Source organism: Eurypyga helias, unplaced genomic scaffold (assembly GCF_000690775.1).
Source record: "Eurypyga helias isolate BGI_N326 unplaced genomic scaffold, ASM69077v1 scaffold17769, whole genome shotgun sequence".
NCBI lineage: Eukaryota > Metazoa > Chordata > Aves > Eurypygiformes > Eurypygidae > Eurypyga > Eurypyga helias.
In genome coordinates, this window is record NW_010271776.1 from 19,861 (window position 1) to 47,546 (window position 27,686).

The 27,686-nt window shown below is 39.2% G+C and overlaps 1 protein-coding gene across 1 annotated transcript in view; it reads left to right on the forward strand.

Annotated features, from left to right (window-relative positions):
* The window catches only part of INTU (inturned planar cell polarity protein), a 40,986-nt gene extending 17,970 nt beyond the window's left edge, over positions 1-23,016 (forward strand). Inside the window, exons 3-15 of the mRNA XM_010158931.1 lie at positions 126-329; positions 5,194-5,312; positions 6,252-6,341; positions 6,890-6,967; positions 7,757-7,946; positions 13,183-13,236; positions 14,552-14,614; positions 15,645-15,866; positions 16,617-17,039; positions 17,554-17,651; positions 18,414-18,603; positions 20,353-20,507; positions 22,905-23,016. Coding sequence (XP_010157233.1) covers positions 126-329; positions 5,194-5,312; positions 6,252-6,341; positions 6,890-6,967; positions 7,757-7,946; positions 13,183-13,236; positions 14,552-14,614; positions 15,645-15,866; positions 16,617-17,039; positions 17,554-17,651; positions 18,414-18,603; positions 20,353-20,507; positions 22,905-23,016 — 1,998 coding nt within the window. The remainder of the gene's footprint in view (positions 1-125; positions 330-5,193; positions 5,313-6,251; positions 6,342-6,889; positions 6,968-7,756; positions 7,947-13,182; positions 13,237-14,551; positions 14,615-15,644; positions 15,867-16,616; positions 17,040-17,553; positions 17,652-18,413; positions 18,604-20,352; positions 20,508-22,904) is intronic.
* The last annotated feature ends 4,670 nt before the right edge of the window (positions 23,017-27,686 follow it).

Here is a 27,686-nt window from a genome sequence, read left to right on the forward strand (position 1 = left end):
TGCTTGCATCTGGTAAAGCTAAGAAAACAATCTCTTCAAGGGCTCAAACTGCATCTATTTCTTCTGATATTAGAATGCAATTGTAAGTACAGCCCCCTTTTCACAATAATTAATTATCTCAACAGGTCAAACTTACGTTTGAAACATCAATATTTGAGCCTGAAGGAACTTCTCAGCAAAAGTATAAACAGGCAGAGTCAAGTATGAGCACTCTGGTGCGGCTGTTGTGGGGAGAAGATAGTACGGACCTTCAGCAGGCTGTGCAAGACGTGCCTCATATTGTGATGTTCCTCACGCTGAAACTGGACTCTGACACGTCTAAGGATGAGGTATGTGGCTAACTAGAGAAAAGTGAAGATGAAAGGGGACAACTCACAACAGCAACTGCTCTGCCTTTGGATGTAAAACAAGCAAATACATGAAAACTTGCTAACTGTTTTGAATAGTGAATAGCCTGTAAAATGTCCATTTTGGCAGAAATAAGGCGTCAGATTCCAGGGGAACAAAATCAGCATCACCGCTGACAACTCTAATTGGACTTGAAATCACTGCAGCACTGCTGAACGTCTTTACATAGAGAGCAGGCCAGAGGTGTTAACGAACACCAGACTTCAAATTGAAAGCAGGGAGGTTTAGATTAGATATCAGGAAGAAGTTCTTCATGAAGAGGGTGGTGAAGCACTGGAACAGTTGCCCAGAGAAGCTGTGGATGCCCCATCCCTGGCTGTCTTCACGGCCAGGCTGGATGAGGCTTTGAGCAACCTGGTCTAGTGGAAGGTGTCCCTGCCCATGGCAGGGGGGTTGGAACTAGATGGTCTTTAAGGTCCCTTCCAACCCAAACCGTTCTATGATTCTATGGCAAGGTGGAGATGAATTCAGAAGTTTGTTGCTGCTCTCAGGTGCTCGCGTGATGTTTTCAGTATGCTGCTCTGACTTTGAAATCTGCCTAGTTAAAATGGTGTTCCCCAGCGGGAGCTGTTGGCAGCCCACATACATAACCCCTCTAGCTCCTCCTGGTTGGAATGCTAACTTACCTCTCCTTAGAGCACTCACATAGCTGCTGTTTGCTATCAGCTGTTGATTCTTGCTTGGGCAACATTTCTGAGCTACGGAAGTCCTTTTCCTCTGCCGTATAAAGCTTCCTTCTCTCTTTCCTTCCTGTGCTCTTCAGAAAAAAATTGCCAGTGTACATACAAGCCGTTGTCAGTTTGTGGAGATGCTGTTCATGGTGTAGCCATGGCTACACATAGTCCACTGGGAATGCAGGGACATAGACCTGCATGGAGGGCTGAGTTTGGCCTATTGCCCCACCTGAAAATGACAGACGGACAAAGTGGACTTTTAAGGAATAGACATTTGGAAAAAAGCTCTTCTCCCCTACTGTAAATTCTCCTTAGATTTAGCATAGTGCCTCAGTGATCTTACATTGTCTGTGATCTGGAGACATCACGTGAAGCACAAGTTTTGCCAGTCCCCAGGGGCGGGGATGCTGGGACAGTGATGGACGGGAGCAGAAGAAAGTAATTTTGCTTTCTCTGACCTGGAATTCATCCTTAGATCCAACCAGTGTTCCCATCCCTTCTCTGAGATGTTTTATTTTTTTGATACTCTCTTTCAGCCGATAGAAGCTTGCGTTGTGCTGTTGGTGATGCGTAATAAAGCGTTACAACTTCACGTAATGGAATTAATTTTTCTAGAGACAGGGCTAGGGAGGAGAATGCTAGAAAATTACATGATATTATAATATCATTTAAAAAATATTGTGAAGTTTGCAGCATCAAGTGGTTGAAAGCTAGGAAATGACAGATTTATGGCTACTTGTGAAATGTTAATTCAGCCCTTTTGTACATACGTAGCGTGAGATTGTCTTAACTACTAAATTTTTTCTAAAGAGGCCTGTCTTGTGCCGAGACAGGTAGACGGATGAGTGTGTATAATTAAGGCTTATTAGGCAACCACAAATCCAGTACTTTGTAACTCCTGAGTACTTGACTTGGCAATATAAATAATGATTTAACGTAGTATTTTTAAGATAGTGTATTCTTCGTTGCATCTTACAGCAAGACAATAGCAGTGTAAGCCTTAGTTTGCAGTTCTTTCCAATCCTGTTTAAGAGACTACATATTTCCATGGGAGGTACCTTCAGCAGAAATTAGCTTATACAAGTGTCTCTTATAATTACTACTTTTTTTTTTTAATAGTGTTGCAACGAGGTAGGATCATTCTATGCTCTTTTTCCCACCCGGAGACTGTTTCCATTAAAACAAACAGTACTGCAGTATTTTTCTGCTTTGGTATTTCCCTATAATAAAAATGAAAAGAGCTCATTTAACTGTGACTTAAATAAACATAAGATGCTTTAGCAAAGTCCACTTATGTATTGCAAATAGTCCAAGACTTCTATTAAATGGATAGAACAACTAAGGACAATTGCTGTAGACTTAAAGATCAGTACTTTCACATAAACTTTGAAATACTAAAAAAAAATATTTCAGGGTGTCTGGCTCTTCAGAGGGTAGGTGAATAGATATGCAAATGCCTAATTGCAGTTCCCAGACTTCAGAGTAAATGGAGTACTGCTTTTTTGCCCCATTATTTCTTCACACTCTCCCAAGAAGCAGGATTAACCCTGAATGTTCAGCAGTGCTAAAAGAGGGATTGTAATGCACTTGTTCTTCCTTCATAGCATCGAAGAAGTGTTCCCTGGGAAGTCTGGGCAGATATGCAGCCCTCAATATTCTCTAATGTTGAGAGATGCTTTGCTGGTGTAATCAAGCTCTTTATAACATTTCATAACGAAAGAATGCCCCTTTCTTCAAGGCATTTATCTTAAATTACATTTGGTGAACATAAGTGACTTCTGTCCTCTAGATGTACTGTTCTAGCTTTAGTTTCCGGTAGTACTTCAGACTAGCAGTAAAGTTGTTATACACCTATGCCATATTGCACAGTAAAAATGTAGCGATCCTTTCCTAAGCCTCTTTACCCATATCCAAAGGAGATGTGGTATGCAGATCACATTCTTATAAAGAATGGCAAGTAGAGCTAGTAACTAATTCTGCCACTTGTGAGCTCTTGGCTCTGAAAAATAGAATTAATGAGCTCTAAGCTGTGTAAGCTCTACCCACCCAACCATGAAGGAAAGTGGCGTTAGAAGTCATGTGGGATATGTGCAGGGAGTGTCCCATATGGTAATGGTTTCAGTGAGTAAGGCTGATCTTGTCTGTTGTGTGTTTTGGTTCAAGGTAGGTATTACGAGTACGACCCATGTTATTTGTACCAGCACGCAACTTTGTCATCTTGATGTGTTGGAGCTGATTTTGGTGATACCATGTCTGAAAAGGAATTAGTGTTGATATTCCTCCTACATGACAGTGTTACTGGAAGTGCATGTTAGCACACTTGCATAGTAGGTATTACTGAGTGCCTGTTAAGGTAGCTTGCTGCATATGGGCACTGACTTGCATTTCCTGTAGTATTTCCCCTGTTTCTGTAATTTCTGAATTAATCTTTAAGAATTCATAGTTGTCCTTCATGTACTGTTTTCTTCTTTAATCTTATGGAAGGTGCAAAGTAAAGCCTCTCTTACTGTGTCGGAAGACGATAGGGTTTTTCAGCTGTTCAGCACCATTTTGACACAATTTCTTTTTGCCATTTCTTACATTGTCAAGACTGCACGGATGGTTTTTTACATGTTATTTAGGCTCAGTTTGAGACATTGGTACAATAAAATTTTAAAAAGAAAGGTGTTTGATAAGCCATTAGTTTAGATAGTCTGTCCAGGTTTGGGTTGAGGGAGGGTTAACACTTTTTAAGAAATGAGCTACTTCTCATTTATTAATTCCACTGCTACTGGGCCGTGAACTTTCTCCTTGCTTTGAAGACAGCTGATCTTGGGTGGTGGTATGTGCTAAACCTGGCAAACTCAGTGTATATATATATATGTGATACAGCTATGACCTTTTGTTACAGTTGTCTTTTCTTTCCCTGGGAAAGTGGAAAGTGCACAGATAATTCTCAAATGAATTTTGTGTAAAGGCCCTGGTTCATAGTGAGGAGGAAAAAAAGCTCTATTTATCCCTTTGTAGTGCTGTAATTAGAAAATGGCAGGGTTTTCCAGCTGAGGGATTGATTCAAGGGGAAAAAAAATCCTGTCACTAATGAGTATTTGAAAACAGAGCTAATTAAATTGGATAAGAATGAAGAGTTTGCCAGGTCTTTCTGTAACAAAACTTCACATTCTTCTAATCTTGGTGAAGGAAAACTTTCTACTGGCTATTGGCACTGGCTGGATGTGCCTAGTGACATAAATAGGAAAGTTAATCGCGTCTGTGTCTCTTCTGTTCGTGTAGAATTTTGTGTAGTTTACTGTCCTTTGCCTTGGAAGTACTTAATACTGCACACATCATTTCTGGCCTATCATGATTTGGCAGGGAATAATAAATGGCAGGGAATGATAACTTTGTTTAATACTGTATTTTGTATGATTACTGAAATAGTTAATGTAGAATTTTTGAAAATGCTTACATAAAAAATATTCTAAAGAACAGGTTAGAAAAAATATTTATCTCTACTGATCATCAGTTTCAAGATGACTTCTTTAAGAGTATGCTGATACAGCTGGTTTGATGATAAAATTGTTTTTTATCGAACGTTTAGGGATAAAATTGTTAATGGTGTATATGGTATTTGGGTATATACTCTGTGCTATATATGCAAAGCAATTAGGTAGGATTATATAAAGAGATTGGAGTTTACATATTCTTACTGTTGGCTTTAAAGTGCTGTATGCTGTGATTTTAATCACAATTTAAATACAGAAAGAGCCATATAAATATTAGCTATCTCTTGGGATCAGATTTGTTACCAGTGTTCTGTAAGCTGTAAAATGCAGTGCCCATGCTGTTTGTCGCTCTATGTTTCTCCGTATGATAATGATTCTAAATAAGACCTACTTTTCTATAAAGTAGAAAAGTTAAAACTGTCAGAAACGTTCATGTGCATTCTAGAATCTTCCATTATGTCTGTGCAGACCACTGGCTGTTTTGATACCACATGAAAGTATATGATAAAAGCTTTCGTGATTTAAAAAAAATTGTTGTCAGGAAAAAAATTTGTTGTGTTGTTTTCTGGGGGAGGAGGGTTGTGGTTTTGGTTTTCCTTTGCTTAACGAACAGCTAACTTTCTTCACAGCAAGAAATTCTTTATCAGTACCCCATATCAGAAGCATCCCAAAAACTGAAAAGTGTGAGAGGAATATTTCTCACCCTGTCCGACATACTGGAAAGTGTTACTGGTACCCAGATAATCAGGTAAAAGTATTTGAAATGTCATGTATTACTATTTTTTATTATTTTATACTTATGTCTACAGAAAAGCACACATGGGTCGTACATAAAGTTCTATACAGAACAAGAGTGAATCTACCTGTTAAAAATTAAATTCTTGAATCTTTCAAACTTAAACTCAAGTTACCTTTTTCCCACTTTGTTGAAGTGTTAGCTTGTTATTAAAAATTTCTGACTTGATAGTAAGAAAGGTGGGGTTTTGCTATAAATCCTGCGTCCAAGATATTTACAGACCTTGGTTTTAGTACCAACCAGTACGTTTAATCTGATAATCTGGTGCATAATGTATGGTTTACTGCTATTTAGAACACTGGGTCTGATCCTGTTTCATTGGTAATCCACTCTGTGGTTTAAGTGAAAGATCCCTGTGTCTTTCTGGGATTGCTGAGCTTCGAAGGGCAGTTTTCTATACAAGGAGATAGCATGAGAGTTCAAGCTTAGGTTTGTCACTCAGGTAATGAAGTTCAGATACCTTTTGGGCTTGTTTTCAAAACGTGCCATTTTGTGTTCAGTAACTTCATTTGTACCTCTGGTTACCCCACGCTGATATGAAATGTCATTCATTTCCTAAGTCGATTGTGTTAAAGCTAGGCAGGAAGACCTTTAAAAAGTGTCTGAATCATTCAGAAGACAGCTGTGGGGCTTCAGTAGCCGTTGTTCATCCTTTATATTAGTATACTTGAAAATGTTGTTACTACTGGTGTGATCTGTTTGGAATGGAAATTGGAGGATCTTTGAGTTCTGTAGTCATTAATATAATTAACCTGGCCCAGATGCATGCATGTGATTGTACATGAGCATAAGACTTTGCATATAAAATACATGTAAATCATTCTGCTTATAATGGTGGTCTCTTATAACTTCCTAGTGCTAACAAAAGTACTTCTGGTTGAATTTTTCTAGTTCCTCCCTTTTCTTATGTGAAAAATTGGTGCAAGTTGTTTACTGGAAAGAATCGGACAAGTTGCTTGTAATTGGCCTTCCTGAAGAAAAGTGAGTTTAAAATAAAATGCTTTGTTTTTCTTTTGATTTTATTTTGTTTTCTGTTGTGTGTCCTCAAATTGTACTCTTCTATCAAAAAATGGAGGGCTTAGAATGTACTCTAACTATTTTCTATACTTGTGATTCCACTTTCTTGGTTGACTTTGTTTCCATCTTCTATATACCCGTTGTTACAGTTTCTTTTTCATTTCCTCTAAAGGGAGTACGTCTCATTAGTTCTCAGAAATAAATGTTAGCTAGAAAACAGTAATTTTCAGTCTTTGGTAAACTCAAGTCCTGGTATGAGACCACTGAATAACAGCTTTAGTGTTACATATTTATGTGTTCTAGGAGGACTCCTTTTCTTTCTTCCCCAGCTGTACTACTGTCTGTGACATCAAGGGCAAGTCACTCAAAGGAAATCTCTCCTATAGTCCGATGAGGAATGTTTTTGTTTGCACTCTCACTAGTTGAGAGTAGAGCTCTTCAGAAGACACCTATGCTTACCCATCGCGAAGATGGTATAAACATAGCTGTACGTTTGCATTTTTGTCATTTAGTGTGCCACTTGCTCAGCAGAGGAACATGATTGAAGACGTTGTCAGGACCTTGAAATTTATGTACGGTTCTTTAGACAGGTGAGTTCTCTCTAAAGTGTTTTCTTTTCAGGCACTAGTTTTTCATTGGTGGTTCCTGAAAAAGACAGCTAGTATCATTAATTTTAATGTTTACTGGGAATTTCTTTGCGTGTTCCTTTACACTTGCACAAACCCCAGAATTCTGTTCTTGCCTTTTTGTTTGTCTTAACGTGACTCTCTTCAGTCTTTGTTATTCAGAAAGTTATGTCCTTGATTAGGTTAAAGCATTCACATAATCTTAAGCCACTGTGGATATCAACAGTGCTCTGCAAATGTTACCCTTGGTGTTAAAGCACTGTCTGTAAAACCTACATATGAGTCAGTGTTACATTTTTAATAAAGTAAACACTCCAGAGTTCTCAGCTGTATTTGGCAGCGTGACTGTCTTTCTCTGCATTTGGACATCACCCAGAAAATTTTCAGTTTGACTGTAACCTAAATAAAATTGCCAAGGAAGGCTATTCATATGCTTGCATTCAGTTCAGGGTTGAGGTGTATATGCCATGAAGAAAAAGAAAAATCTACATTTCCAAAAGGATGAAGCTGATAACCGTCTCACCTTAAGTTGCTTTAAGACATCTACTATAATACTGTACTGCTTTAGTTGTTTGTTTGTAGGTTCTGCCTGGATATTAGCCTAGTGGGTTTTTATGTGTTTAAAATGAGCGTTAAAAAAAAAGAAAACCAAAGGTACTATCACGATGTAAAGACACTTCTATAGCTGAGGGTTATATAAACAAGCTACAAGTTTCTCAGTGTTATTCTAACTTGGAGTTCATGTTTGTTCAGTGCTTTCTGCCAGGTGGAAAATGTTTCTCGCCTGGATCATTTTTTCAACCTGTTCTTCCAGCGTGCGCTTCAGCCTGCAAGACTCAAGTCAAATGCCAGCCCCAGCGCTCAACACTACGACACCTGCAGTGCGTTGTTCTTAGACAGTCTCCCAGGCTTGCGCTGGCTGACGCTGCCTCAGGAAGTCAAGGTAATGCCATTTTCAGATCTCTCTGGAAAAACTTGTGCGTGAGAGGCCAGAAAATGGATGCTGGTATTTTCTGCTGTCACTGTGTAATTTACCGAAGTGCTTTGCCCATCCCAGACCACCCATTTGCCTGCAGGATCCTTTATTTAAGCTTGGAACTACAGAGTCATTCCCACAGGAAACAGATTATGAGTGTAGTTTGGTGATTTTAGAGTTATCTAGAATCATAGAATAGAATCATAGAATGGTTAGGGTTGGAAGGGACCTTAAAGATCATCTAGTTCCAACCCCACTGCCATGGGCAGGGACACCTTGCACTAGACCAGGTTGCTCAAAGCCACATCCAGCCTGGCCTTAAAGACATCCAGGGATGGGGCATCCACAACATCTCTGGGCAACCTGTTCCAGTGCCTCACCACCCTTTCTGTGAAGAATTTCTTCCTGACATCTGATCTAAACCTCCCTGATTTCAATTTAAACCCATTACCCCTTGTCCTATCACTACAGGCTCTTGTAAAAAGTCCTCTCCCAGTACCCTTGTAAGCCCCCTTCAGATACTGGAAAGCTGCAATGAGGTCTCCTCGGAGCCTAGGAAGAGGACGTGATAACAAAGGAATTAAACTGGATTTAAAATATATATATATATCTGTATATACACACACGTCTCTAACAACTAGCATATGCAGTAGGAAAAGCAGCCCCTGGCTTGTAGCTTCATGTTTCATTTTGACCCTTTAAGTACTTTTCCAGATAGAAGATGCTACTTCAGAAGCCCATGCATAGTTTGTCATTTAGGAGAGTTATAAATGGCTGTTACAGAATCAAAGTACAGGTCCTTACATCATCTGTTTGACACCATACAGGTACAGCTTTTCTGCACCATTTCACTGTGTCTGGTTACCTCCCAACTGGAAATCCAGCTGTGCTTTAAGCAGTAGTAAGACAAAAAGCTAGATCACAGTAAATAGCATTACAGCTTTCAGTCCTAACTCACTGCCGTGACTTCAGTTCCATATTCAAATGGAATTACACAGAATGAAAATTGAATTTTGACTGAGTTGTGCAAAGTCCTCATCAGCAGTTACAGCTAGAGACTTTGTCTTGCGGGGTGGTGGGTTCTGCAACGCAGTTCCAGCATAGTTTGCACTGCACAGATAAGCAAGTGCTAGCCATGTTGTACAGCAGCTGGCAGATAAGCGTATACAATGCCTTTTATCAGCACAGTGAGCTCTGCAGAGTGAACAGGATACCATCCTCGGAGAATGTAGGGGAAAACTTGTATGAAATTCCATTTAGGACACAGGCTGGTAATTGTGTCTTACATACAGAAAGTTCATCTGAAATATTTTTCTCCCATGATTTTTTTCTTTCTGTTGTGCATCCAGATCTTTCAGTCTCTCTTTGGTTTGGGGTTGGTTGGTTTTTTTCTCCAAAGCCCCTGTAGATATTTTTTTGTTGATTAGGTGTCAGATGTATTCTTTAATAACAACTGTATATGCGTTTGTCTAGAAACAAACCAGAAGACTTCACTTACTCCTTTAAAGGCCTTGTAGTTTTGAATTTTGTTCTCATCTCATGTTCCAGTTTGTAACCAAGTGCTGCCCCCGTGCCTAAGGGTTACGTGTTCCGTGTAGCGCTGCTGGAACATGTTTGGATCCGACGCTAGGCTCTGGTGTAGGTAACTGGGTCTCGCTAGATGCAGTTTGCTGCTTTGTTTTCCAGTGTACCGGCAGTACAGAAATCAGTGTGCACTTCCAAGACACGGTGATCACAAAATAATTGCTTTGAAGTTTCTCATCTGAAAGACCTTCTGGGACTTCTGTGTGGCACAGAGTAGACGAAAGCTCTCCTCCCCCTCCAGCCCCCATTTTCTCTGTTTTCTTAAATGAAAAGTTCTATTCTTGGAAGATGATACAGTCCACTTGGATAAATAAAGCATTCACCAGAAATGATCTTGTAGAGCACTAAAGCCAAAATTTAAGCAGGGATGAAGATAAAACTACCCTGGCGCTCTCCTGGCTTTTTTTTTCCCCTTCCATTTTTTATAATCTTATCAGTATTAATAGTTGTTATTTCCTTGTAGGTTTTATTAATGTTTCTTATTTTAATCTTATAGAGGGTTTTTTCCTAATTAAGTTTTTAGCCTGATAGCAAAATAAGGTTAAAACTGAGGCAAAATGAGGCTTCTTAGCTTTATTAAATTTGTAGCGACTTGGGGTGCATCTGTCTCACCTTCTTTTAGAGCTATGACATAAATGACTACAGTTGAAGTGCTAATCCTGAGCTGCTCTTATTATTTAATGGGGAAAATCTGGTACTTCAGTAATAATTTAACTGCTTGACTTGAGCTGTTTACTTTAGTATTAGATGAATTGTGCCTGAAGGCCTCCTGTGGCTTCATCTGCATTAACTGTGTAGAGAACCTGAAGTGAAAGGACTAGCTCAGACAGAAAGTATCTACACTGAAGGTATTTAATGAAATGCAGTCTCGTTCAAGGACCTAAATGTATGACTGAGTAGCTAATTACTATTTAAATCTGCTGGCCTTTAATGACATAGCCATATTGTAAAATTGGACCTCTTTTTATGTTTAAAGAAATCATTTGACATATAAAATCTCTGATACCAGTTGAGAAGATAATTTTCCATACAGCACATATATTTAAATTGCAGTTTGGTAACACTTTATATGTTGTCTTTCATTCAAGAAGTGTTAGATATCAGACATTGCAGTGAAGTGCAGTGGATGCCTTAGATTAGTCATTTCACTTGAGGACCTAAAGTGGATGTAAGAAAGATGCACTGCACTTTTATTTTCTGTGCTTTTGAACATTAGTGTGTCTAGGGTTCACTTTCGCCTTTGTGGTTTTTTAAAATATTTTCACCTCCACAACTGGGAAGTTATTTTCCATACCATGTGAAGGGTTGTTTGCATATTGTATTTGAGTCAATACGTGCATGGCAGTTTTTACAAAATGTGACAGGAAAAAAGAATTCATTAGGATGGAATGATGTTTAGAATATGTTCATCTTGTCATGGTAGAGTTTGGTTTTTAATGAGTATTTGCCATGATTTAATGCAAATAAAACACTTGGGAAATTTTAAACTGAGAGTTTTCTTTGACAGACAGACCCAAAGTACTTATAAGCCTGTAGATAACACTGTTCAGGCTAGTTCTAATTATTATAGAATTATTCTAATCCTAGCTGACCATAAACTCAATTATCCAAACTTACTTCCTCCAGCATTGACACAAGGAATGAACATGGTACTCACTGAAAGCAAAGAGGCTGTGTGGTGAAAAGTTGAAGATGCTTCTCAAAATGGCTCTGCAAAAGGACTGAGCTTGGATGTTCAAAATGACTCTATTTCTGCTGGGGCATATTCTTTAATGTATAGGGTCTTTATTTGGGGGTAATATGAACTAGGACTTTCCTCGTTTTCTGATTCTTATGCTTAATAAGACCTCATGTACAGCTTTCATGGAAGTGTGTTTGGAGGGGAGGGGATGAAGTGGTAAGTCTTTCACCTTCGCTGTTGACAGGGTTTGCAGAATTATTTCAGATTACTATTCAGTCACAGAAGTTGCCATGGGCATGGCAAGCTCTGCATCAGTCAGTGCTATTTGTTCCCAAACAGATTTCTGTTTGCTGGTGTGGCCTTCTCTGGCTTTTCTCTGTAATACAAGTTGTCTTCTGCTTTAGAAGCAGACTGATCCTGATTTAGTTCTTTCCACCTTGCCCCGACTTAGGTGTGTAGATACGTTTTTGGTAAGTGTGCTTGAGGCCACTGTGTTTGCCAGGATTTTAGTCAGGCTTCTGCTTTTTTCATATATATGTGTCAACACCCTGTTACATAGGTTTTAGCTGCAGAAGTACGTATTTATGGAGTTTCTTTCATGTCATAACTCCAGAGCTAAATCCACTAGCCAGGTGACAAATGTAGAGGTGCGCACACGGTCCTGAAACACGCCCAGCCACGCTCTTGCAAAATCCATGCTCCAAAACTGAACAGAACAAAACGTTCCTGCAACACGTAGACGTAGAATATGGTCAGTAAGCAACCTAATATGTTTTAAATGCAACTTAGTGCGTCTCTAACTGTTGTCACTCACATCTTTTCCTTATACAGGAAAAGACACTGTTTTCCCTTTCACTATTTGGTGCTCAATTATTTTCTCCTCCATGTATTTTTCTTTTCTCTCAGGTTTCTGTAGAGAGACTCTATTATGCTTTGCTCTCTAGTTTAGCTTGCAGGTTGTTCGTTTCTTGTAAAACTGTATGCTTTATGGGGGTTTAGGCAACTCTGTAGTTGATATTTACAATACAGATAATGGTCTCCAAAATTGTCTGAGATCATCCTCATTTTCCTGGAAAATTTTATTGTTAGAGGACATGAATTTTCTGGTTAAGTTTTGGTGAAGATCTTTAGATTCTGTAAGGAATATAAAACTGAAACTGCCGGTTCTCTGTTGGGCAAAAAGCCATTTAAATTTTAACTGGGGAAAAGCTGAGAGACTGGTTAGCTGTCGACTGCCAACAGCCTCGCTGACATTTCTCAGTTTGAAAACCTGGCTGTATTTCAATTAGAGGCAGCCTGTTGATACAGCCCAAGAAGTTTGTGATGATGGGGTTTATATTCTTTTTTCATGAAGTAGCACATTTATGTCATGAACTTCAGTGCCTGTATTTTTAGCAAAATTTCTATTAAGCAACAGTTCTGTCAGAGAAATAAGCAAGCTTTAAAGCGGTTTTAGCAGAACAAAGATAATGTGTGAGAAAGTTTTGGCAATTTCCATAGAGACAAAAACTAAATCCATTGTGAAAAAGATTTTTCTGCTAACTCAGCTGGAGTCAGCAATAGCGTGCCAGATTTCAGAGTGGTCTCCAGTCTTCAAGGGCTAGTCTCTAGACCTCATGTTTTAAAGCACACTGAAACAAAGAGTGACATGTCCTTTATACCCACCAGTGGGTTCAGAAGACACACAAGCAGAAATTTTACAGTTTCAAACAAGAGGGAGATACACGGCATTTAGGAAGGATTTTTCTTTAATCTGAGGAATTGAGTTGTTCTTGATATTTGATAATACTACTGAAAAGCATGTGCAAATTTTTGTCCAGTCCCTTTGTAATTGTGAATCCTAATCTTCTGAGGCTAGCAAGACAGAACCAACTGTGCTATTACTGTACGTTACTGTGTTGGAAATCCCTGTTAAAATGTACTGTTTAAACATTTCAGATGGAAATTGATACAGCACTGAGTGATCTGGAAGCAGCTGACTTTGCAGAGCTGGTAACCGTTTTGGTTTTGTTGTTTGCATTGCACCGTAACTCTTTGCCTTGGTGTCGTGTTCAGGAGTTTGAAAAAAGCACTAATTCCAAACTCAGCCACTTTTTTTAATCGTGGGAGTCAAACCAAAGGTATACTGTATTATGCTTGTTTTAAGGTAGGTCAAATTTACTTATTCTATTTATCACGAATTTCTCTCCATGGTTAACATGATAACCATATTACAGTGCCACAGGATTAGTCACTGAAAACCCACGATTTACTACAGTGTAAGACCATGCAATGTTGACAAGGTCACTCTGATTTCAGCATAGGTGATTGTTATGTTTCTTCTTTTTTTTTTTTTTTTTTTTAAATAAATAACTGTCCCCTTCACAAGCAATTGTGAGTAAACCTGAAAACTTCTCCAGAGCACTGAGAACTTAATTTTCCCATTAACAGAAAGCAGTTAGGAGTTAGGCATAGTTTTAATACTGTTAAAGGAGAAGATAGTAATTTACTTAAGTATCACATGCTGTGCATGCTCTTCAGTTCATTTCATAGGACAGTGAGGTGTAGAAAAACTGAAATTTCAGTTTTACTTTCCAATGAAAGAGCTTTCTTAAGCTCACATTCCAGAAGAGTTATTTTAAACTTACTTTCTTTATAGGCCTGCTGTAATAGTGCATGCTGATAACTTGTTTAGCATAACCATTCGGGACATATGTATTCTTAACTACAGAAGACACTTAACAGTTCTTAAAACCTAAAATACAAGGTGGGCAGACATATAGTCCATCTTGCAAAAGACCCAGGAAAAAAGATGACTCTACTAAAACTGGGTCATTATTTACAGAAAACAGTGTTTACAAGTTGTTGTTTATTGCACAGCAATTGATTGCACCCAATTAATTTAAAATACTCTCTGTCCAACCTAAGGTAGTGTTACTAATCCGAGTGCACCGGTTATCTAAACTGAAAGATCAATAAGCGGGTAAAATGTCAGATACTGGGAAAAATTGACTTGGAAGTTTTACTCTAGGAGGGCCTCTAGTTCTGCGTCAGCTTTGTTGCTAAGAACTCTGAGAATCAGTACATCCTCACAAAAATAGTTTATGGACAGAGAAGAACTAAATAGGACATCAGTGATTTTGAGCTGAAAATTGTTAGAGAAAATTGTAGTGATACAGAAATCAGTAGTGAAGGCTAAAAAGTTGCTATTTCACTTAGTATCAAATAAGACATTGATAGCACTAGATGGGAATTAGTTTACTAACATTTGGTCAGCAAAATAAAAATTCTGAATTAAAAAATATACCATGTGTTTTTTTTCCCACAGTCTGAAGATTATTATGACATGAGAAGATTATATATGATAATGGGCTCTTGTCTCTTCTACAAGGTAGTATTAGTGCTTAAGGCCTAAAGATTAGGAAAATCCATGTGGAAATCTAACCCAGTCATGGAGTAACTCTTGTCAGAACCTCACAAATACTAAAAAACATATGATTGCTTTAAATGTGTATTTCTAGTAACAGACCTAAAACTCAAGCACTGTTACAGAAAGAATTGTTATGATATAGATGTGATATGTACTATGATAAGAACAAGATTCTTGTTTGAAACTCTTGGGGGAATTTTACTGCCTGTGATCCAAAGACTGAAGAGAGAGAGTAGTAAGAGGCAGTTCAAGTGATATTCTTAATAGGAGTTTTTTTCTTCATTGCCATTTTTTTTATAAACAGGTGATCTATCTTTAACCTGTCTTTAAAAAAAAAACTTGAGAAATTGAATTGACAGGTTTTTCACTTGGGCCTCATTTGTAAATTTATTTATCTTCATTAAATGTAGACAGTGTATTCAGCAGTGTAAAGAAGGGGGAAGATAACAGTCTTTGCTTTAGGAAACTGACATTTTAGGATTTTGTCATGCCATTGTTCTTCATGCTGGTAGTGTTATGAGACTAAACTGTTACCACAAATGGCACTCCAGCGTATGTATCGCGAGAGTGCGTTAACTGTAACACCCTTAGTTCTGGAAACTGCTGTGCTATGTAGCTTCTTTGGAAGTTTTATTAATTCCAGTGAAAGCTCAGTATTTTTGGTAGGTAGGTAATGAGAATTAAAGCACCTTAACTCTGTAGCTGTTTTGCAAGCTGTTAAGGCATGCATTTCCCAGCTTGCTGTTGATTACTCTCACTTATGCTGATATTTTATTGGTTTATATTTCAGTATTTTGATTGTTCAGATGTGGTGCAAAGGCTCAGTGTTACCTATTGTACAACTGTACACCAAAAAGACAGTTTCTGGCCAGAAAGCTTATGATCTCGGTGCATGTCGAGCATGGGTATCTCTGTGACAAGTACTCTTAAGCGATAAGTGGTGGTGTTGTATTTCTTACTGAATACACTTCCTTTTCTGTGTTTAATTAAGGGTTACTTGATTGGTAATCACTTGCCAAAGGAAGATCTTATTGATATAGGTTTATATTGTCGGCACTATTGTCTGTTACCCTTGGCAGCAGAACAGAAGATTGGTCAGTTAGTGATATGGCGGGAAGTATTTCCACATCATCATATCCAGCCATGTGACATTTCAAGTTTTACAGGATACAGGGAACCAGAAGCAAGATACTTTTTACTGATAGTTGGCTTGGTAAGTTAACATTTCCAGTACGCCCTTTCTCTGATGCTCTGTTTTGCTGTTGTGAGTTCTCTGTTGTTAAGACTGAAATTCTCCATGTGTTTTATTTGTAATTTTACAAGATATTCACAACATATCTATTCCATGGGATAGAATTTCTCAGAGAGTAGCCTTATTTATAAACTTGTAAAGCTTGCAAGTTCAAGTATAAATTTGAATTATTTTTATGCATTTTCATTTTGGCTGAAGAGGGTTTTGCTTCCATGACCTTGGCTTTTCATAGAATCACAGAATGGTCTGCATTGGAAGGGACATTAAAGCTCATCTAGTCCCAACCCCCCTGCCATGGGCAGGGACACCTTCCACTAGACCAGGTTGCTCAAAGCCTCATCCAGCCTGGCCTTGAACACTTCCAGGGATGGGGCATCCACAGCTTCTCTGGGCAACCTGTTCCAGCACCTCACCACCCTCTCCGGGAAGAACTTCTTCCTGAATTTTCAGACAACTCATTTCAGAAATATGGGGTTTTTAAATGTGCAACAAACAACTAGAGTGTGTAAATGATGCTTTGATTTATGTAAATAATGTGAAAACAGATCTCCTTGGGCATGGCTTGTTTAGAAAAAAATAACTCCTGGACATGAGGAAGGAGTGTTGAATATAGTGCTGTATTTTGCCTAAGTACCAGATGAGATACAAATGTAATACAGCACGTCGTGTATATTAAACCCAAGGCTCATGTTTCTACCTTCATGTTTACAGAGACATTTTATGCTGTGTGTTCTGCTAGAGGCAGGAGGCTGTGCATCAAAAGCCATCGGGAATCCAGGACCAGACTGCATATATGTAGATCAGGTGAAAGCCACTATACTTCAGCTAGAAGGAATAGACACCAGCATAGAGGAAAGGCTAGACTCGCCTTCCATTCCACCTTTATCTTGTGCTGACTGGTTCCTTCCTGCACCACGTGACAAACTGGAGAGCTTGAGCGCCTCACCCATCCTAAGTAAGCTACAAAATGCTTCCAAATCAGTAACCACTTCGGCAAGCAGAAGGTCCCCGTTTGGTGACTCTTCCTTAAAGACACGTAAGCCGAGCCCTACGAGAAACAGCGGCGGACCTGACCATGGTAACGAAGGTCCCGCGGAAGAGGAAAGCAGTCATCCCCAGTCCGTAATGGATCAGGTCTGAGAACAACAACAGGGCGCATTGCTGACGTTCTGGTGGGCTTGGGGGAGGTGGCAGTTCTCGTAAAAACGCACTCAAGGAACGTATTTGGTTATAAAAGAATAAATCTAAGAGCCCCTGAGTTCAGTAGAAAATACTTCTGTTGCCTTGGGAAGCTTTGGGTAAGCCTCAGAGCCATCACATTTCCTAATTTTATCATTACTTGTAAACATCTGGGTTTTTCACATGACTAAATTCAGCACAGCTGCATTGGAATCAGCAGAAATAATTGGAGAATATCCCCAAAATAATGTGTAAACATAAGTTATTGGAACAAATTGCTGTATAGTGTCTAGTATGTAAGTGTCTCATAACCCACTTTAGTCTAAAATAGGTTACAAAATACATTTATATAAGTCGATGAAAAAAAAAAAGGCAACATTTTCTTCTAAGTAGGTGATCTGCTGGTTTGATTCTGTTCTTTTGTTAGCTGTGTTTTCTCTGCTAGTTCATCTCTCTCCTTGTTTTTCAGGCCACTAGGAAAAAACACACCCTACCAAATCCCTTTTATTTAGGAAACCTCAAAAAGAACCTTTCAGAGAAAGACACAGAACTTCTTAATACTATCAAGTAAGAATTACCTAAGTATTTCATTTTTAATGAATTGTTTTCTGAATATGCACAGATCACAGAAGTTCCTGCATAATTTTATTCTAACCCAAACTTTGCTATGCAAGGATTCTCAAAAGTGAAGCTGTTAAGTGGCGAGCTTAATTAGAAAAGATGACTGTTTCTCAGTAATAGCTCAGTAGAATGTATGCACATCCCACATACATGTGACCCTGGAGGTTAAAATAAGAGAGGTTTTGGGCCACACATATACCTTGTGCCCCCTTGGTATCTCTAGGTGGGTGTACAAAGGACAAAGAAGCCTTGATCTTCCCAGTTCCCACTTGTTGCTTGTGACAGCGCGGTCTGCTCTGGTGTTTTGAGTTCTAAAGAAAGCCTTCCTCTTTCTTGCCCTGCCCCCTCCCATAGTTTTTATTTTTCCTTTTCTTTTTCTTTTTGGGGTAAGAATTTTTGAGAACACAAGTGCAATACCTAACTAATACCACAGGTTTTTGATTGGTTTAATTTTGGGTTTTGTTTTGTTTGGGGGTTTTTGGGTGTGTTCTTTTGGGTTTGTTTTTTTTAATTGAGTATTAACAGTCCATATTAGCAGGATTTCCTTGGTATAGGAATGGGCACCTTTTGACTGTCTGTATCCATTTTTGTACTTGGTCGTAGTTACTGGAAAAACAATTCTGTCTTAGGAAACAGAAGTTATGTTATTTAACTGAAATTTCTTTCAAATCTATTTTAAGATTAATTGAATTATCCTATTTTTTTAAGGTTGACATCTGGTCCTGAGAATACCCTCTTTCACTATCTATCTCTGGAAACGATGCAAGGAATCTTTATTACTCCAACTCACAAAGAAGTAGCACAGCTTGGTGGCTCCATCCACCCTCAGTTAATCGAGAATTTCTATCGTTGCTGTCTTTCAATTCGTTCCATTTTTCAGCAGTCCATGAGGAAAGAAGTATGGAAGCTCTGTTTTCTGTTTTGCTATTTACAGTCTCAACTCAGTATTTCCGGATTGTTTCCACTTCATTATTTAAGTATTTCACTAGCAGGTGTATGTGGTTTGGTTTTAAAGCTCCTGATAGTTTTACCATTATGGGCAGGTTCTTTCTCTGACCATCCCACCAAGCGTGCATGCAATTATGGCACTAAAATAAACACTCCATGTCTCCAATACAGTATTGTCTTATTCTGTTTATCAGACCCTTGTTTGTAACTTAGCAAAAGGTTTCACGCTCTGGGTTCAAGGACCATAAGTAGGAAAAGAGGGGTGTAGGGATTTCAGGTTGGCAGCAACAGGAAACACAGGCACTCTTTTTTTCATTTAAAATGTTTCCTATGAGCAGTGACGGTGCGGTCTCCCCTCCCTGTGCTGTCAGTGTGTCTGAACAGTGGCCTCTGACGGGGAGAGCATCGTTCCTTCTTGGTGTCTTTGCTCTCTGTGCTACCCAAGATGCCTATACGTTTGTCAGCCAGTTTAGATTACGCTTAAAAACGCTTGGATCGGATGTCAGCAACTGTACTGCTTTGTGTTTGATGAAAAATTTCAGTTCCACCTGGAGTAAGCTGGTAATAGTAATGCAGAAATCTCAACAGGAGGTATAAGAATCAATGTATGAGATACTCCATTCAGATCAGACACACTGTGTTCAGTGCACACTTGATTTTACTATAAGCCTGCTTTGTGAGGTGATTTTTATTGACATGAACCAAATTAGGATCCCGTTTCATCTCTGCTGATTTTGTGACCTGTTTAGTCCTTTTGGAAAAGAGAAATAATTGACTATAAGCCTAATTGGAATACTGTCTATAGGCTTCATTTTTAGATCCTAAAGTGACAATCCAAATCAATTAAATGAGAAATGGGAAATAACAGTACAGATTGAATGAACGCAGTTTGCCAATAGCAGTATAATTTTTCTTAATGTTTTGTTGAAGTTACTGAAGAAGGCACATCTGATTAGACCGACGTGCCTTGTGAATCATCTAGGAATTTTTAAGTGTTAGAAAAACAATTAAATTTGGTGGATTGTTCTGTCAATGTCATATGACACTGAGGTTTGGCTGAGTAGGACTTTGGCAACGAGTCATGTGTTTTTGGTACTTTGTTAGGAGTGTAGGACCCCAAAAGCAAGCAGAGAGAAGACACAAATATTTCTTATCATCAAATTGCCTTTGGTGACAACCGTTAAATAGACAGTTGATAGTTCAAACCAAAAAAAACCCTGAATAAGCAAACCATTCAACCATTAGATGTAGCTCATAAAAGGTGGAAAAACTCACACTTGAAAGTCAGAACTTCTGTTTTGGCCACAGCTCCCTCAGCACATGATTTTCTGGCTTCTTCAGATGTGAGTACACTAGGCAGCAGCTGGGTTCATTCTGCTCTGAAAATCAGAAATAATCGATGAACATGTGCTGCCGAACAAAGTTTCTCTTTTAGAGAAATTTGGGGTAGTTTTTGCATGCTGGCTCCAACAATTAATGCTGAATTGGCAGGTTGCAGTATGGCATGAGTAAAATGTAAAAGAAGGAATAGAAGTTTTCCTTGTTCATTGTGCACAACAAAAAGTCAAATACAGAAATATACTATTACACTGCTTGTTCTTTGACATCAGTTTCAGAGATTCCTGAAGAAATCACATACTTGTATTTGCTGGTGTAAAATTATTTCCTTTATACTAACATTTCACCAATTGTTTTACAGAAAATTAAAAAAGCAGGCAGTGGGATTTCAGAGTTTAGTGAGGCAGCTGAAGACCTAGATCTAGTAAGAGAGCATGGAGTTTTGTTTGAGTGCTCTCCTGAGAACTGGACCGATCAGAGGAAACCACCACCAACGATGAGTTACTGGGTCGTGGGGTGAGTTTAAAGACAAATGTATTTCTCCCGAAGTCATCCACTTTGAATGTGCCGCTGTACTCTTTAAGAATCAACTGTAGCACATCAGAGACACTTAAGCTGACTGAGCTAGCTTTGATTTGGGATCTGGGAAGTTGCACTGGTGTGATGTTCCAGCTGCTGTAAAACGTAAGTGTGTCAGTTCAGGTGAGCACCGTGCCAGCATGTTAACGCCACAGAGCTGTCACCCTTCACAGTGCTGCACTGTGTGATGCTAATGTACTGTAATCATACTCTTAATACCCTGCAATTTCTTTGTGTTCTTTCTGACACCTCCATTCCCTGCTTTCCACTTATATTCCACCTGTCTTGCCTCCATGCATAATGCTGGTTCAGTGTTATACAGTAGTTGTTGCTTGGTTGGTTTTTTTTTTAATTGGGAAGATCGCATCGACCAACCTGTCTACTTCAGATACTTTAGAAAAGGGAGTTTTCCTTCCACAGTTTCCTTATAATGTTCTGTCATTATTATTGTAATGGATTTTTTTAATTATTTGTGTTGTTATTTAAACTTAATTTTTAAGTGATTTTCTTGAAGAGCATAGAATCATGGCATGATCTGGGTTGGATGGGACCTTAAAGCTCATCTAGTTCCAACCCCCCTGCCACGGGCAGGGACACCTTCCACTAGACCAGGTTGCTCAAAGCTTCATCCAGCCTGGTCGAGGGAGGGGGCATCCCCAGCTTCGCTGGGCAACCTGTTCCAGTGCTTCACCACCCTCTCTGTGGAGAATCTTTTCCTGATATCCAATCTAAACCTCCCCACTTTCAATTTAAACCCATTACCCCTTGTCCTGTCACTACAGGCCCTTGTAAAAAGCCCTGCCCACCCCAGCTTCCTTGTAGGCCCCTTCAGGTACTGGGAGGTTGCAGTAAGGTCTCCCCAGAGCCTTCTCTTCTCCAGGCTGAACAAGCCCAACTCTCTCAGACTTTCATCATACGAGAGGTGCTCCAGCCCTCTGATCATCTTCGTGGCCTCCTCTGATGATGCGTATATTGCTGCATAGCTAAGCCTTATTTGCATGACAGAACAGCATACTGTCCTGGGCATTAAATACTAACAATAGTAATTTTTAAGTGATTAAAATCAGATGTAATGAGAAAGTAGTATGTATCATTTCTTCACAATTCAGAACATTACATCTTCTAACTGTTGAAGTTCAGGCCCTGTTCTGTAGCCACTGCTTCTCACATGTTATTTTTCCCTCCATCTACTCTGCTTTGTGCTGTCTACATTTAAGCTGCCATAAGCAGTCAGTCCTACTAGGAGTAGTCAGTCAACAGGATGTTTCCTTCCTTTCTACACTCATCTTCTGTATTTGGTATTCCTACTAGATGAATGGAAAGAAAAATGCAAATGCCCAGTTAAATGGAAACTATGCTTGCACCATATGAAAAACAGATTCAGTATAGGCAAGGAAAGATACATGATTATTCTTGATTAAGTTATAATTTTCAACTAGATCATATATTGCACAAATAGGAAAGTTGGAAAACAGCAAAATACACTTCTGAATACGGCGTAAAAACTTCTTTTTCTGATACAGCGAGAGGAAATGTCATTCCTGGCCAGTATACTTACCTGTGGATAATAATGTAGAAATTATGCACCAGAGCTTTTGTTCAGCCTGTTTGCCTTCAGACTGGATGTTTCAACAGAAAAAACCCCAACCGTTTAATGTACATCAGTTTGTGCTCTCCTTGGGGTTGGAAAATTTTTTAAAAATTGAAATCTTTAATTTAAAAGTCTCTAATTCAAAAATGTTTACACTGCTGTTGATATATTTTAAAAATAGTTTTTCAGTCTCTGCATTATCCAACAGCATGTTAGATCAGGGGCAGTCTATTAGTATTTGCAGAGCTGTATGCTGTGCTGTAACACTACACACTGGCACAGGTATTAACAGCTTTCCTATTTCAGCTTTTCCCTAGAAGAGCTTATTAGATTGGTATGTGGGAATGTACCTTCCCAGATGTATTAAGTTTAAAAATTAATAAGTGTGTGAATACTGGTGCTTGCTCCCAAGTACCCTGATGGCAACTTGGAGCCCAGAAACCTGGATTACTGCAAACACATCAGAACCATACAATGAGATCCTGAAAACCTGAAGAATTTTTTCCATGCACAGGCTTGAGAAAACTCAGCAGAGAATAACTTGATGTAAAAACCTAATGTATTAAAAGAAGTGAGATAATGCAGGAGCGCCACAGAAACTTGCTAGCTGTCTTACACAGCAGTTCTTCCTGACATCTTACTGAGATCTTAGAGTACGCCCAGAATATATCGAACAGTTGAGGAGGAAAAAGCTCCAACCATGATGATTTTCTTTGTGTGGGTTTTGTTTTTTTTTTTCCCAGGAGACTCATTCTGCATCCGAAACCTCAGGAGTGCTATGTCTGTTTTCATGACTCAGTCACAGAAGCTGCTGTGGAACTGGCCTTTAAGCTGTCCTTCGGCTTAGTTACATAGGGGAGCTTCCTGAGCATCCGGCCATCCTGGGGGGCGCTCTCATCTCCTTAACGTACTTCACTATAAAGAAAGACTAACTCAGCTGTGGTGCCTGCCCATGGGGTGGCTTTGAAATGCTTGTAAAAAAAGTAAATCTACCGTGTGGTAATGACACAGGTAAAACTTAGGTGCTTATTCTAATGATCTCATCAACTGAATACTTAAAAAGATTTCAGAGAACCAAAGTTCTTACTTTTATATACCATTGAATTCTTTTTCTTGCTCATAACTTTGTTATATGAAAACATCACATAATTTGTGCATTCGCTGCAGTTCGGGGTATGATACACAGTGTGAAATGATAAGCCGATAACCTTGAAGTACTCTGAGTATCTGGCAATTGGTCATGGAGAGGAAAAAAAAGGGTTTCCAATTAATTAAAATGTTGTGCCCCTGAGGGCATGGCAAATACTGAATGTTTCAGTAACATTGCATTAATCAAAACAGAAAGAAATCTTTTAGCCACTTCACCACACAAAACTAATGGCTTATCATTGTTGGCAGTATGGTCTACCCCCAATCAAGCACTATAGTGCGGTCACTGTTTTACTTGACTTCATGCGTTTTTACTATAAATAATGCTTGTATTTGTTAAAATGTAATTTTGAAGGCACAAAATAAGATGGGGGGCAGGAGAGCGATGTTTTTAAGACCTATGCATGGACTCAGCAAATTTTATACTATATTCATAATTTCATAATAAAATGTGTATTTGACAAAGACCAGCGAAGTGTTATTCTGGATTTTTTTACTTAACGTATTTTCTCTTTGTTTATTTAAACAATATTTATTTAGCTAGGTCTTCTACAATTTACAGTTGGATATTACAAAAAAAAGTTAGGTTACATCCATATAAGGAAAGATGTTTGCAAAATCAAAATTCTTCTCTAAAATTCAGTTTTCCTACAAATTGTTAAAAAGTTTTCAATCTGCAGACCAACTGCTCCTCAAGCTTTTTGTTTTACTAAAGTTCAGTTTAAAATGCAAGATTTTTTGGCATCTTTTTACACAGAGGCAGCACATTCAGATCCGGTCATCTGCATAGCATTTCATCAGGTTCCATGTCAACAGTGAATTTTATTTCCTTTCTGCTGTTTCTACTTGCTTTTCCTGAGTGCTTTTCATAAAATGCATGACTAAAGTTGCATTTTAAACAATGGGATCCAAAAATTTTAAGTATTCTGGAAAGTAAATTGAGACCCGTAGGCTCTGATGATCAAATCTTTAGATCTTGTTTTCACTAGTAAATTGCACTGTGTAGAGTAGTTCTAAAACAGTCGAGCAATACAACTGGCCACCCTCACAGAGCGATTCACGGCTCATCTTGAATCACTCAACAGTGGACTTCATTCCAAGCAGTACATGTCTTGGGCCTGAAGCTTAAGCATATGATTGCAGGTTTTGTTCATCGGCTGTCCCTAGGTCTTAGGGTTCCCAGAAATGAGGGACAGTATTTCAGTCTGAGTTACATCAATAGTGCTTTAGATTTGTTCCCCCCCTCTGTAAATCGGGTGACGTGAGATTTACCCCATTTGAAAAATAGAACTGTGTAATATTACGGATGACATCTGAACAGCACCTTTTACAAGTCTAAAACATGTGGGGTTTGAATATTACGTTTCCCTGTAGATGGAAGAAGGAACACAGAACAGCAATCACTCTTTGCTGCACTGCTTTTAGCAGGTTTAACAGCTTTTATGGAACCCATATGTGTCTCTGTGCACGTTAAGTGTCTATCTGGATGGGAAAGGATAGTTTTGCAGCTGTTGGTCTCTTGTTTCAATCTTAAAGGCTGGGCTGTATGGTTTGAATGCTAAAAAAGAAGGTATTTGAGTGCTTTAAAAAGAGGACAGCTGACTTAACCAGGTATCCTCGTGTTTACTCAGGGTTAGGTTACTCCGCTGCCAGTGTAGTGGGTTAAACGCAGCTGACTCAGCTGAGCCAAACACACAGCTGGGTCAGCACAGAAGAAACAGGGTGAATATGTCGATGTGTGTGGAGAAGGAAGGGGGGGGCTCCTTCCGTACCCGTCAGCTCTTTGGCTTGCTCCTTCACAAGAAAACTGCACAAGAATACTCAGAATTAAGGGCCTCAGACTCAAAGCAGCAAAGTTGAGCAACAAGACATTGCAAAAGTTGCATTGATCGCATTGATACTACAATTAAGGATATTTTTATTGATTACTTTGTTAGTCCACTGAGCAGAGACTGGGTTTTTTAAGAGTATGTTTGAAACAAGCCCCAGAGGATGACTGGATTTTAATCAGGTATCTGATACAAATCTTGCAGCTTAGCAATTTTCAGGAAGATTACAGCTGTGAATCGGTATATAGAGTTAATGTTTAAAGGACTGGATACGGAGAAGCTACTGGAGGAGTTAAATGGTAGTGTTAAGGCTCAAAAGAAATAAATTTATTTTGCCTTTAAATTATTGCTTATAAAAACTTACTTAAGCAATATGGTGTACAACAAATCAGTGGGGTACCAGGATTAGAGTGATTAATGTGAAGGGGATGCAAGAAACAGAAGTTAGCATTTAAAAACATCAACTTTTAAAACATTTTGACTGAACAAGTACAGCGTTTCATGTCTTCATTAGTCATGAAGTCAGATGTAGGGGAGGTAAAGCAATTTAAAAAAAATATCAGCAGTCTAGAAGGAGTTAGTACTTCTGACCTGCAATGGAATGGGTATAAATAACGTGAGTAAAATTAATTTAGTTGTCAACTATGTTTATTAACTCATAATTCAGTGTGATCAACAGCTACCCTTTGTTACCTGTCATTTTATTCTCTAGTTCCTGGCTGGGGAGAGGGGCTAGTTCCCACAGCTGACAGAGGCTTCTGGAAGGTTCCTGAGGGCTCTGGAAAGCTTGCTGCCTGCAGCTCAGTGCGGGTGGCACTCCAAGGAAGGGATCCATGTGGTAGAGGCAAATGGGCCCAGCCACCCCTCGGTGCCAGTGATGGTGGAGGACAGAGCCGGCTCAGCCCATGGGTACCCAGAGACTATCAACATTTCACTTTTGAGGAAAACCAAGCCAGTTAGGTGCCTGCTGGCCATGTGCTTTTTGGGAAATGGCAGGCGGCAGCCAGGGCAGTGCCGTGGGCCATGGCAGCCCCACAGGGCAAGGAGCTCTTGACTCCATCTCCTTTGAGAAGGACTGCTGGCTGGCAGCATGGTGGCTGCCGTCTCTGAGATGGTGGTGGGACTCATTGAGTGGGTGAAGCTGTTACTGCAAGCACAGGCCTCGTCCAGGCAGATCCAAGCAGATGGGCAGTATAAGGGCATGGTGGACTACTCCGTGTGCATCCCTAGGGAGAAAGTACGATGCCCTAGGCTGCTCCCCCATCTCCATGCCTTGTCTTCTTTTTCCCAAACCTTGTAAAAACAAAGGCTTTTAGAAATGCCTTTGCAGCAACTGCAATGGAGCATCTGTGGTGGGGCGCAGGCACTCAAAGGGTATGGGTACTGATGGAGGGGGTACATCCCTGCAGGATTTTTTCGTTTATTTGGCAGTATCAAAATCATGCTCATCGGTAATTGTGGACCCTGTAAAATACCTCTAAAGTTCTCCTGTTAGTAGTTCTACAGAAGCAGCATTTATTTGGGATCTTCATGTTAATGTATAGTAAAGGATGATCAAACTAAGAAATGAAAATGCAGTTTTGAATTTTCTTTAAGGAGTGTTTGCCTTCATCACAAGAAACAAGAAAATTTAGGCTTCTGAAAGAAGATCATGGCTATAAGACATCATAACTGTCACGTTGTTATCATCTGACAACAACAGAGATCACTTTGTTGTCCCTACTTAGCGAAGTCTGATAACGTGGCCAGCCAGTCCAATGCCTGTGAACATCCTCACACAGGTATTTGTTTCTCAAAACCCAGGTAAGAAACCCTCCTGCACTACCTCCTCAGCTCCATTTAGCTTCTTGTGCATTTATGATAGTGTCCAAAGGGATTCTTTCTTTAATTCTGAAGAAAAATACAATTGCAAAAGCGCTACCAAGTTTCTGATGCCTGTATCAGCCATTCATTATTGCTTTCATATAGAGTGTGAGCACCCCCTGTGGAAGCAAAAATGCATCAGCAGGCTACTTCAGGAAAATTTCTACACAGTTCTGTGAAATACTCTATTCTGCAGTTTCCATATGTATCCCTGCTCTGAGAAACGTATGAGGTAAGGAAATTGAACATCTCTATTTCTCAGCCTTACTGATGTTTCACTTGTAGTTTCAGATTTTCTTGTGCTAACACCAAATGTCTTGGCAAGCATCAGAATAAATCCAGGTATCCAATACCAAATGCCTAAAAATAATGGACACTAAAAGGGCCTTTGTTATGGCCTTGTTATAGCTAATACCAAAGTAGAAACAACAGAAGAAATATGGTATAATGTAGTATAAACTTTGGAAATGTTCTTTTAAAGATCCATTTCTTTTTCCGTAGGATTTTTCAGCTTTTGTTGCGGCAGTTTGCCAAATGTTACACGGTGTTTCCCAGCACAGGCTCCAAGCTTTGCTTTTAAGGACAAATACAAACGTATTTTTATGTCCAAAGGGGATAAAGAAAAACAGGTAAATGATGTCTTGCATATTATTTCTGTTTTATTAAACAAACTGGATCTGGTCA